Genomic DNA, 13,086 nt, shown 5'->3' on the forward strand with positions numbered 1-13,086 from the left:
TATAGACACATATAGAGACAACACAAAAATGCCTTTTAACATGTACCATTAGAACGAGAAGAAAGTGTGGTTGTAGCTCTGGTTCTACCATACTCATTTTAAATATTTCATTAAAATGATCTCTTGAAAGGAACTATTGTGTTGGCTTAAAAGCATCACAGTGAATTAAAAATTGTGATTAATTAAAGGTATAATTCAGATTTGCTTTGGAGAAAATTTGGATGATTTGAGTTTATCTATGTTCAATAAAGTTAAGTTTTAGGGTGAAATGTGTTTATACTTTTGGAAATATAATACATTTTCAAATCTTTAATCTGCTTTGGTAAAAAAAATCATATTTTAGACTGGTCTGGATGTTAGTAAATAAATGTGATTTGTTCAAAATGTTGTTTCATGGTTCAGTTCTGTTCAAGCCACTCTTATGCATGACCCCAAAGCTGCAGTGAAAAGATTACTACTGCAGAAAAAAAGTCAGAAATGAAGTATTTATCATCAATAATTTACGTTGCCACGAGATTATAAAACTGATATGTTATCTTTACACAAATGCTGAGTAAAACATGTAATCAGAACAATAAAAAATAACCAGTTCAGCATTATTAATAGCTGGGAAGACTTAATAACAAATTCAACATAAACAAAAGAAACGAGGATCCTACCCATATCCGCAGAGCCAACTTTTGTTTCTGAAGCCAGGCCAATAGTTCTGAGCATCTTAGCACTGGGTGATCACAATACTGCTCTGACTTCATAGTCCAGTCCTCTTCCTCTCATGTCTATGTTTTATTTTCCCCTCTCTAATATAGTCTTTGATAACTTTATACAGAACAAAGTGAGGAGGGAAACACAGAGAAAATGATTTCCTGAAATTTCCTTTCAAAATGGGACATTTCAAAGGGAAGACAGAATACGTGTGAACATAGTCTATGGCAAAGGAAAGCATTACTGATAATGATCCTACTAGCTTTGAGGACATGATATAAAAGATGACATAGGGCTAGATTTCTCTTCCAACAACGGCAAGTATATGGAAAGGAACTTAGTAAATAGAATATAAAGTCTTAAAGTGGCTTTTTAAAAAATACAGTGTACTATGTAATAGGACATAAAGAAATCACGGTCTTCGCCTACTGCCTGGGTCGGAGAAAGCGCGGTTGGCTTGGCGGAGGGGACGGGGAGGTCGCCGCCTCTCCGGCTCGGGGAATGTCCAGCTGTAAAATGGGCGCATGGAAGACCCCAGTCTTTTAATAACAAGCACTACGTGGCAACCAAAACCTTGTCCGCCCTGTTCTGAGTGACCCTTGTTTCCAAAATGTGGGGGCTGGAGGAGCGGATCCGGAACCTAAAGAAAATGATTATCCGCCATGGAAATTAAAAAGCGAGAAGGCAGAACTGGGTGAGGTAGGGGTAGGAGAGAGGGAGAGACAAGGACGTTCTGCGCCCCCAATCCCACCACGTGACCAGCCCGTACCCACTGCTCGGCGGGCGCGGAAGCCGTCGTTGGGGCTCCACTCACCGCCCCTGGGCCGGGAGTGGGCCCTGGGACAGGAGGCAAAGAAGGAGGGTGGAGGGACTCCAGGACCCGGAGCCGGGTCCCGGGGGCGGGCCCACGGGAGCTCTGGGGGGGGCGGAGCTGTAGCTCCGGGGGCGGGGCAAGGGGCGGGGCCTCGCAGAATTCCACGGCTGCGCGCGCCACGTCTCCCTTAGCGAGCGTGTGAAGCAGAGGCAGGGGGAGGGAAAAACCGAGCTGGGCGGGAACTATCTCTTCTCGCGAGAGTAGGCGACGGCAGCGGCGGCGGCGGCGGCGTGTCCGTGAAAGTAGCGTGGGGGCGGGGAGGAGAGGCGGCGTCGGCGTCCGAGCTACGCCACACCGGACAGGAGCGCTGGGCGTCAGAGCGCTGAGCGGGGTCGTGGGGGCGGCGGGGAGAAGAGGGAGGCAGAGGAGGGTGGGCCATGGCGGGGCAGCAGTTTCAGTACGATGACAGCGGGAACACCTTCTTCTACTTCCTCACCTCCTTCGTGGGGCTCATCGTGATCCCGGCCACATACTACCTCTGGCCCCGAGACCAGAATGCCGGTAAGTTCCTCCTGCAGCTGCCCGCGGACCTGCTGAGGCCCCGCCGGCCCCTCCGGGCCGCGCCGCTCCCGCCAGCTCGGGCCCAGCCCAGCTCGCCGCGTCCGGGTGATACCGCCCGCGCGGCCCGGTCTGGCTCCAGGCGGCCGCCGCTCGCGGGCCCCGGGAGCGGCGGTGTTCATCCCGGTGCCCGTCCGGGCTCCTCTCCACCAGCCTTCATTGTCCTCCTGCAGTGGGGAGTTTCGCTTCTCCCCCTCTCCCCATTGTTCTGGACACTCGGCAGCCTCCTCCTGTCTCTTTGTCTTCTCGGCCTCTGGTTTTATTGTCTATTTTTCTTTATGGAGGGAGCAGGGTGGGAATGGGGAGTGAGAGAAGAGTTGGCAAAGGCGGTAGCCGAAGGTGCAGGCACAACTCTCAGTCCCCCAGCCACGTTCCTCTGCCCCCACCCCCGTTTCCCAGCTGCAGCTGTCGGTACAGATGTTTTAGGTACCGTCTGAGCTGGGTGGCGTGTTTAGGATTCCAGCGGAGCTCACCAGCCGTCCCTCCCCCGTCCCTTTCCCCCCCTCGCTTTTCCATTTGTTAACTCACACTTGTGGTGGTTATTCATTCCCCTTAGCAAAAATAGGCTTTTCTCTATTTCCCTTTCTTTTGGCGTTTCCTGTTTGTGGCGGAAAAAGTGCGAGTGCGAAGGATTAAGGCTTGGAGGTAGTCCGTCTTGTAGGTAGTTAGGAGGTAGCTGGTTCATTTGCTTTTAGTTCCAAATCTTTTCACATTAAATGACCATTGGATTAGAACACAGAATATAGATTCTTGTCAAGGTATTTTATGTGTGGGCAATGCGTGCATTCCATTTGTTGCACTCTCCTAGGGCATATGGCAGGTGCTATTCTTAATGCAGATGGAACTGTAAGGCCCTAATAGGTTATTTATGGAAGCGTTAACAGTGACTAGTAGGTTTTGAGTACTAACATTTAGGGAAAGTTTCTACTTCACAAGAGCTTTGCTAACTTGATTAAATTTTCCCCTAAGTTAGGTGTAGTGGAGGTCTAGGTTGTCCAGGTTATATACTGTACTTTGGGGTAAATGTTAACACAAACATTTGAATATGTCCAGAACTTATGCTTTAAGGCTGATTATTGCTTTCCAAAATTCTTTGAGTTATAGAAGTTAAAATTGAATGTAGGATAAATAATAGCAAAGGGTTCCATTTTTTTTTGTACATTTAGCAGTAATTAAAATATCCATTAGGTGCAGAATACTAATCAAAGTTACCAGTTTTCTCATTCAGTGGGTAGTTTATGAAAATTGGATTTTGATCTTTTGTGCCTTTTCTTTCCTAAGTTTATTTAAATTTCTGGGTTCTTTGGACAGTGGTTGTGTATAAGTGGTAAAGTCTATTGTTTCCCTTTATCTTCAAATCCTAGGCCATTTTGGTAATTTTATTTCAATCAAAAAGAGTTCATTTTTCAGTATAGAGTTTGTTTTCACTTATCACCCATTTGTATGTGTAGTTGGTTGTGTGGAAGACAAAATGGTATTGGGAGAATAGGTAGGTTTGGTTTGAATGTACTGCAAGCAGCTGCCCGGATTTCAGAAATTAGTCATTTTAGTCTACATTGAATTTTTGAAATTTGAAAGTTATATATGTATATATTTTTATATATATATAATTATTATTTTTTAAATATATTTTTATTGATTTCAGAGAGGAAAGGAGAGGGAAAGAGAGATAGAAACATCAATGATGAGAGAGAATCATTGATTGGCTGCCTCCTGCATGGGATTGAGCCTGCAACCCAGGCATGTGCCCTTGACTGGAATCGAACCTGGGACCCTTCAGTCTGCAGGCTGACGCTCTATCCACTGAGCCAAACCAGCTAGGGCTTGAAAGTTATATTTTCATGATGGGTTTTATATGATAAAATTTGCCTGATAACATATCATAGGCAGGTCATACTTGAGCCCCTTCATATAGTTTGGTCTTTGGAAAAGTGGTAGGGAATTAATATTGACTAAGTCAATATGGACTTCAAATGTTACTTTATTTAATCCTCAAAAATACACATTATTTTTTTAATATATTTTATTGATTTTTTTACGGAGAGGAAGGGAGAAGGATAGAGTTAGAAACATTGATGAGAGAGAAACATCGATTAGCTGCCTCCTGCACACTCCCTACTGGGGATGTGCCCGCAACCAAGGTACATGCCCTTGACCAGAATCGAACTTGGGACCCTTGAGTCCGCAGGCCGATGCTCTATCCACTGAGCCAAACCGGTTAGGGCAGTAGGTACTATTATTATCACCTTTATTCCTACATGCAGAAACTGGAATTTAGAGAGCTTAAGTAACTTTCCTGTGTGGTGTGGTAGAGCCAGGTCAGTTTAGCTTCCAGTCCCTCTGTTATTTCCATATTGCTAGATAGAAAGTTAGATGTTTATCTGCCCTTTCTTCACACCTTTGCCTTAGCCAGTAAGTGTGCCTATGTTGATGTTTGTTTGGTCTTGCCTCACATTGCATTATAAAAGTTAAGGTGGATACTTAAATGCTATTCTAATCATGAAAATTGGTGTGTATCTTTAGAATAGAGTCGTTTCTTTAGAATTGCAGTGGTATTAAAAGGATGTTTTTGTCATAGTGACATTTTCCCCAAAGTGTCTTGAATATCAGAGAAATCTTGAATTATAGGTTCACCCAAAGCTCTGAAAAAAATAGTTTTTCATATTTTTGCAGCAAAATAATTTGGTGACTGGTACTGACAGGAGGCTACTTATAATATTTATTCATCTCACTTAAAAAATCATATTTTGCTGTTGTAGTATTTCTTCGTTTGTTTATTGGAGCTGTTTTAGACCTCCAGGGCTTGTTAGGGTAGAAATATACTGTCTTTCTAAAATCTGAGAAATTCTGAAGTATATCTGTCCTCAAAGATTTTGAATAAAGGATGTGGACCTGTAATAGTACTTTTGAATAACACAATAGGATATTTTAATATTTGAGTTTTAAGCTTACATTTTTTAATTTTCCTGTGAAACTGTAAGTAGCCAGTACAAAAAGTTAGGCATATGAGTCTGAATTTCAGAGTTCTTATGGCAGTCTTGACTTTTCAGGGATATCCTCTGTATGAAAGCATGAAAAGATTTTCTTTGCCAGCAATTATACAACCTTAAAGTTTAGTTTAAGTAATTTTTGTTTAGCTTTTTTTAAAAAGATGACATATTTGGGGCTTTTAGTTTCATGGTTAATAGTTGTTTTAGTGTAGCTCATTTGGAATTATTGGGCTCTCAGAAAATATGGCACCATTTCACAGATTGTAAAATCTAGGATTTGAGAAATAGAAATAGCTTGGTCGTTGGCATATTTGGCATGTTAGTTGAAGTTAGTCTGTTATCCAAAACATTATCAGTAGGATCCTTTTGCCTTGATGTTTTGTCTAATATTTTGGGTTAAGTGGGCTTATAATTAATACCCCTTTTAGTAGTTGAAGGTGATAATATTGTAATGAACCCAGTTATTAATAACTGGAAAGGAGCAAAGAAGGCCAAATATTATAGGCATGCCCAATGAAGTCTGGGTGAAATAGGGAAGGTACTTTGTCTGTTAGTCACACCTAGGAACAAGTCATTGGCCAGAGTAGGTGTGGCTACAGCAAGTGTGGGAAGATTTAAGATACTTAAGCTCCTAGCCAGCCGTGGGCAAACTATGGCCCGCGGGCCGGATCCGGCCGGTTGGAAATGAATAAAACTAAAAAAAAAAAAGACCGTACCCTTTAATGTAATGATGTTTACTTTGAATTTATATTAGTTCACACAAACACTCCATCCATGCTTTTGTTCCGGCCATCCGGTCCAGTTTAAGAACCCATTGTGGCCCTCGAGTCAAAAAGTTTGCCCACCCCTGTGACAGAGGAGTTCTCTCTCCTGCTTGCTCGTATTTGACTCCTGGCTTGTGGTGTTCTCATGCTCCTGCATTTGCCCACATGGCCCACTGCCATGTGTACCCCCCCCCCCCCCCCCCACACACACACAATGGACTGATGGAATGTAACTAGCCTGACCCAGCACTACCAGGACTGGAAATTGGACACTAGTTTTGTTTCTAGCTCTGCTGAATCTCCATTTGCAAACAGAGGGATGTAACTCCACATAAGTCTCTCATCCTCTTGTGAGAGTTTCAGAAGATCATTTGTCTTGATATTGTAAGGACCTCCCCGCTAGCACTCAGTTGGGAAAAGCGATTTTCCACATCCACTGGTGGATAACACTTTGATAACAATTAGACATTTATATAACTTATGAAGCAATCATCCCAATAAGTCTAGTACCCACCTGACACTATACTTAGTTATTGTAATGTCATTGACTATATTCCCTGTGCTGTACTTTACCTCCCCATGACTGTTTTTGGAACTGGCAGTTTGAACTCCTTAATCCCTTCACCTTTTTCTTCCATCCTGCCCAACCTTGCTCCCATCTATCTGGTGGTCAATGATTTGTTTTCTGTATCTATGAGTTTGTTTTTGTTTTGTTTGTTTATATTGTTTTTCAGATTCCACATATAAGTGAAATCATACAGTATTTATCTTTTTCTGACATATTTAACTTTGCATAATACCCTCTAGATCAGCCGTGGGCAAACTACGGCCCGCGGGCCGGATCCGGCCCGTTTGAAATGAATAAAACTATTGAAATAAAAGACCGTACCCTTTTATGTAATGATGTTTACTTTGAATTTATATTAGTTCACACAAACACTCCATCCATGCTTTTGTTCCGGCCCTCCGGTCCAGTTTAAGAACCCATTGTGGCCCTCGAGTCAAAAAGTTTGCCCACCCCTGCTCTAGATCCACCTCTGTTGTTGAAAAGGCAAGATTTCATTATTTTTTATGGTTGAGCAAAATTCCATTTTGTGTGTGTGTGTGTGTATTACGAGGGAGAGGGAGCGAGAGATAGAAACATCAATGATGAGAGAGAATCATTGATTGGCTGCCTCCTACACACCCCCTACTGGAGATCAAGCCTGCAACCTGGGCATGTGTCCTTGACTGGGAATCGAACCATGACCTCCTGGTTCATAGGTCCCATGCTCAACCACTGAGCCACACCGGCAGGGCTATACTACATCTTCTTTATCCATTTATCAACCTGTGGGCACTTAGGTTGCTTCCATATCTTGGCTATTGTAAATAATGCTGCAGTGAACATAGGGGTGCATATATCTTTTCTAATTAGTTTTTCGGATCTCTTCAGATAAATATGTAGAGGTGAAATTGCTGAAAACTTTTTGATCTTACTCCTTGATCTTTTTCAATACTCACTGTGTGATCTTAGGCAAATTACTATTTAACTTCTATGTGTTTACTTATCTGTAAAAGAGAATGTAGTTACCTGTTTCACAGAATTTAAAGTCAGGATTAAACAAATAGATACATGTAAAGTGTTAGTGTCTGGCACATAGTGGGGCTGTTAGCGCCTTCTGTTTTTGCTGGTTACATATCCTTTAAAAAATATATATATATTTATTGATTTCAGAGAGGAAGGGAGAGGGAGAGATAGAAACATCAATGATGAGAGAGAATAATTGATTGGCTGTCTCCTGCACGCCTCCTACTGGGGATAGAGCCTGAAACCTGGGCATGAGTCCTAACTGGGAATTGAATCATGACTTCCTCGTTCATAGGTCAACGCTCAACCTCTGAGCCATTCTGGCTGGGCTGGTTACATAGTCTTTCTGGAACAGTTTCATTGGGAACTTAAGTACCCAGATTTTTATTTTTGCTTGGAAGGATTAATGAAACTTTTTTAAAAGGTTACATTTCTTTATTCTTCTTTGCTTACTCCCTCTCAAATGTCAAGTGTTTCATCTCTGACCTGGGAATGTCAGTAGGAGTCCACTTTTAGTGCTTAGAAGTAGAGTAAGAAAAACTCTAAATTTGAAAAGTTAGACATTTTGGTTTTAAGTTCCAACCTAGTCCCTATTTAGTTATTTCTGAACTCACAGCTTCATTTTGTAGGGGTAGTAATAAAAACCTGCCCTAGCTACCCAACAAGTGATTATGAGAAGCAAATAAAGAAATGCATACAAACAAGCAAAACTGTGCACTGTAGAAATTGCTTCATTTAGCAAATGTTTATAGAGTATTAACTTTGTGCTAGATGCATCTTCTAGATAATGGATTAGAAGCATAAGGGAACTGAACAAAAATTACCCATGCTAATTAAATATTTTGGTGTATGCAACCCCATTGTTTTCCCCCTGTGGGGATGACTTTAGACATAATTCCTCCTCTTGTGGGGAAAGGCCTCACATCCCCTCCAGTCTTGAGTGAGATAATTGTGGTCCTCCTCATCAGCTCTGCTGCTGTTTATTGAATGTTTACTAGCATCAAGGTGGGTAATACTAAATGCACTCACAATAGCACTTTGAGCTAGATTCATGTATTATCTCAGTTTTATTAATGAAAAAATGGAGCCTTATAGAGGTAACTAACTTGCTTAAAGCCATATAGGTACTAGGTAGAAGATTGGGTGTTAGACCCAAATCTGTCTTATGCCAGAGCTTCTCTTATTAGCCACTAATCTATACTGCCTCCTGTAATTAATATAACATTATAATAAGTATTAAAATGGCAAGTGGAAAGTGCTCTGGGAGGACAGAGGAAGGAGTGGATAATTTTGTTTTGGGATTTAGGTGTTTAATGCACAGGAGAAGTGATTTATGATAGGTCTTACAAGGTAAGTGGGATAAGAACATTCTAGATGTGGGGAAAGCATATGCAAAAGCAAGATGATGTTCAGAAATGGTAAAAATTTAATGTCATTGACACTTAGGAGCATATCAGCCATTTTAGGAAGTTCATACTTTATTTGGTACGTTATTGCATAAACAGTGGAGGTTTTTAAGTAGGGGAACAACATAGTCAGTTTTGCTCTTGTGGAGCATTGTATGAAGAATGATTTCGTAGAAGCGGGGGTGGTGGCTAGGTGGGAAAAAAGTAGATGGAGAAGGAGTCCATTTCACAGACTTATTAGTCCATTGAGACATCAGGATGTAGGGGAATGGGCAGATTCGAAAGAGAATTCTAAGTTAACTTGGGCTATTTATGGAATATAAGTATCAGAGAGAATGAGAGAGTGGAATGTAGATTTTGAATTTTCACTCATCTCTGTTTTTACTTATTTCTCTTTTTCTTAAAAGCTATTTGGTGATTGGCCCAATAATAACCTATTAACATTTGTCAGTTTTGAAGATTGAGTTCAGGGAAAAGGATGGGTATGAACATTTTTATTTAAAATGAAATATTGGTCTTACTGATTTACGTTAGGGGATTTCTAATTACAGTAGTTTTCTCAATTTCTTGAATAGATTTATTTGTGTGTGTGTGTGTTTTTTTAAACAAAAAACTGGCTAGTATCAGCTTTATGTTCAAAGAAATATATTTTATGAGTGTGCGTATTTAATTTAGAGCAGCTGTTGCCAAACTTTCGGACTTCACGGACCACCAGTGGTTCGCGGACCGCTGATTTAGAGCATATAGTCTTCCTAAGACTTTAGATCTCAAAGGGATATTAGAGATCTGAGAAGTTTGAGTTGTTTTAAAATAAAGTCATTCCCACTGTGTTCCATCTAGACTGGTAGCATAGACACACTGAAGTCCTACACAGTAGAGGAAACCAGCTGAGTACTTGGCAGTATGAATTGTATTACAGCATTTAGGCTTTATAGATGTGGTGACAAACATTGGGTTAGTAAATGCTTTGTGTAAAATTGTTTTTATTTAAAGGTCATATTGCATACTTGCTTGATCTTAGAGAATCTAAAAAACAAAGATAGGCTTATTTTTGTTTCCTCAGATGTTCTCTTAATCACACTTTTTATTCAGACATAAAGGTCATAACAAATATATCCATATTGTACCTGGACTTCCTTTTAAGAAATGTTTCCTATTAACAGACTATTGATAAGAAATGTTGCCACCTCACTATCACATTGCTTCTTTGAAAAGTGATGTTCATTCTCTTAACATTGTGGAATTGTGTTTGTGTCAGTATGGATGGAGGAATTTTCTCATATAGATTTCAAATCATTTGGCTTTAGATTTTTGCCTGTTTAGTTAAATCTAGTAGTTATTGGTTGAACATTTCACTGTTTGCCTGTACTAGGAGCAGCAGACACCTATAGAGATGAATGCAGTATAGTCCCGTTTTGATAAGTCTGTAATCAGGGTGGATTGGAAGGATTATAATTAGATAAGTACACAAATTATATTCAGAGCACAACAGAATGTATAGTTCTTTTTTTTTTTTTTTTTAGTGAGCTATAAAAATATTTAAAAATTTATAATTCCACTTCTGGGACTCTTCTGAGGATACAGTCCTTTTATAATAAACTGGGTGTTTGCTTTTCTTTTGGACTTTGACATTTTATAGCAAATTGAGAAAAAAGAAATGAGAAAGAACTAGTTTGCCATCCCCCTCCCCCCTGAAATTTATGTGCTGTGTTGCCCTGTCCCACACAAGTAGAACTGAAGTCCTTGCAGCAGTTTTATTTGTTGCAGTTTCTTTTTTGTAAAATTCTATTTTGACTTTTTATTAGAGGTATCATCTGATAAGTTGTTTTTATTTTATTTATTTATTTATTTTTTTTTAAAATATATATTTTATTGATATTTTACAGAGAGGAAGGGAGAGAGATAGAGAGTTAGAAACATCGATGAGAGAGAAACATCGATCAGCTGCCTCCTGCACATCTCCCACTGGGGATGTGCCCGCAACCCAGGTACATGCCCTTGACCGGAATCGAACCTGGGACCTTTCAGTCCGCAAGCCGACGCTCTATCCACTGAGCCAAACCGGTTTCGGCTGATAAGTTGTTTTTAGCTACCTCTCGTTCTTAAAATGTTTGACTTGGATTTCTTACATATTACATTTTCTGCTTTGGATATATAGTTAGGATAGGTGTGATTAAATTAATGAGAACAGGGACACTGTATTTTAGACAATCTAGCTATTCCTTTAGTAGAGGAAGGCAGTTAAAATAGTGATTAATCACACAGGCTTATGAGTTTAAACCTGGGCACAATTCCCATCTCTTTTCTTTAGTGGTTACTTGCTACTCCTTTGATACCATCTGTAACTTTGGGCAAGTTACTGAACCTCTCGGAACGTTTAAAAAAAAAAAAGTATAATACATACATACCCCCAGGGTGATAGGGGAGTGTCCTAAATGAGATAATTCATACATTCAACAAATTAGCACCTCCAATTTGCCAGACATTGTGTTAGGCACTGGAATATGGGTGAATAATATAGATGAGATACCTGTTCTTTTGAAGCTTACATCTTAATGTGGGGGAGACATACTACATATAAACAATAAAAAATATCAGATAGTGATAAATAGTGTGTAGAGAAGTAGAGTATTCAGAGAATCTTCCTGAGAATGTTTCTTTGAGCTGAATGACAAAGGAGAGTCAGCCATTCAAAGACATGAATTGGATGAGTAAAGCCTATTTCAGGCTTGAGGAACAGTATGTACAAAAGCTTTTACTAGTAAAGCAAGAAACAGTGTACATATTCCAGGAACAAGGGAGACCAAAGTGGCAGGTATGTGGCGGGTAGGGAGAATAATCTGGGATAAACTCAGAGAGGGAGCTGGGATACATCATATCTGTAAGCCAGGGTAAGAGGCTTGAATTTTATTTTAGATGCATTGGGAAACTATTGAAGGTTTATAAGCAGAGAAGTGACAAGGTCTGACTTACTACTGTATTTCTTAATGAGATGAAAACATTCTTTTTTTAAAAAAAATATATTTTATTGGTTTTTTACAGAAAGGAAGGGAGAGGGACAGAGAGTTAGAAACATCGATGAGAGAGAAACATCGATCAGCTGCCTCCTGCACACTCCCTACTGGGGATGTGCCCACAACCAAGGTACATGCCCTTGACCGGAATCGAACCTGGGACTTTTCAGTTCACAGGCTGACGCTCTATCCACTGAGCCAAACCCATCAGGGTTCTCATTTCCAATTTTATGAGTAAAATGCAGCAGGGTGGGGTGGCGGAAATTGGATACTTGGCCATATAAAGGACTTGTATAAAACACTGTGAAATCTCAAATGGAAAAAATTATGTGACAGTGAATGAAGAATGGGAGAATATATATATATATGTATATATATATGTATATATATACATATATATATATATATATATATATATATATATATATGGTCAAAATCTATAATTAAGGGTGGTGGACAGACACATTAGGTTTCAGGTATCTGTTTCAATTATAAAAGGTAAATAAATACCAGAATTAAAAAAGAAAAAAAAGAAAAAAAGGAGAGGCTGGGAGCTTATGTCGCCAGGGTGCTTGGCCAGCCTGAAAACGGCCCTCAGCCCCTCACCCATACTGGCCAGGCACCCCAGTGGGGACCCCCCACACTAAAGGGGGTGTGGCCAGCCTGAAAACAGCCATCAGCGCCTCACCCAGGCTGGCCAAACCTCCATGGGGTGAGGGTCCCCACTGGGGTGGACATCCTCCAAGAGGTCCCACACTGCAAGAGGGCATAGGCCGGGCTGAGGGACCCCCCCGAGTGCACAAATTTTTGTGCAACGGGCCTCTAGTTTTCTATAAATTGAATGATTCAAGGTAATTTGCAACTTCAGGTTTTGGCAAGGAAATAGTTCTTTTCAAAAATTTCAGAATACATTATACTGTATATATATCCCACATTCAAAGACTGTTAAATTGTGTTGTTTACCCATATCTTCAGAAAAAAATCTCTTCTACTGTTGTGGTAAACTACCTGCTTCCCTATTTATAATGGTCTGGCCCTCTAGCAACTTCAGCGTGAAATTATAGCTAATTTGCCTACAAAGGTCAGGTGGTCATAATAATCTGGCCACTTAGTGTATATGTTTTGTTTACATTTGCTTGGGATATAGGACTTGGGTTCTGAATATGATACAATCACTGGACATTTTTCCCCAAGCCACAGGTGTGTCA

The 13,086-nt window shown here is 40.5% G+C and overlaps 1 protein-coding gene across 2 annotated transcripts in view; it reads left to right on the forward strand.

The window, feature by feature from the left end:
• Window positions 1–1,937: 1,937 nt before the first annotated feature.
• Window positions 1,938–13,086, forward strand: part of SEC63 (SEC63 homolog, protein translocation regulator) — a 75,557-nt gene continuing 64,408 nt past the window's right edge. The window contains exon 1 of one of the 2 annotated variants that reach the window (XM_036316180.1): window positions 1,938–2,077. Coding sequence is in view for 1 of the 2 variants with exons in the window: in XM_036316177.1 (XP_036172070.1) it covers window positions 1,954–2,077 (124 nt within the window). In the remaining variant the exon portion in view is untranslated. The remainder of the gene's footprint in view (window positions 2,078–13,086) is intronic. The other variant, XM_036316177.1, reaches the window with a different exon arrangement.

Source organism: Myotis myotis, unplaced genomic scaffold (genome assembly GCF_014108235.1).
Source record: "Myotis myotis isolate mMyoMyo1 unplaced genomic scaffold, mMyoMyo1.p scaffold_m19_p_7, whole genome shotgun sequence".
NCBI lineage: Eukaryota > Metazoa > Chordata > Mammalia > Chiroptera > Vespertilionidae > Myotis > Myotis myotis.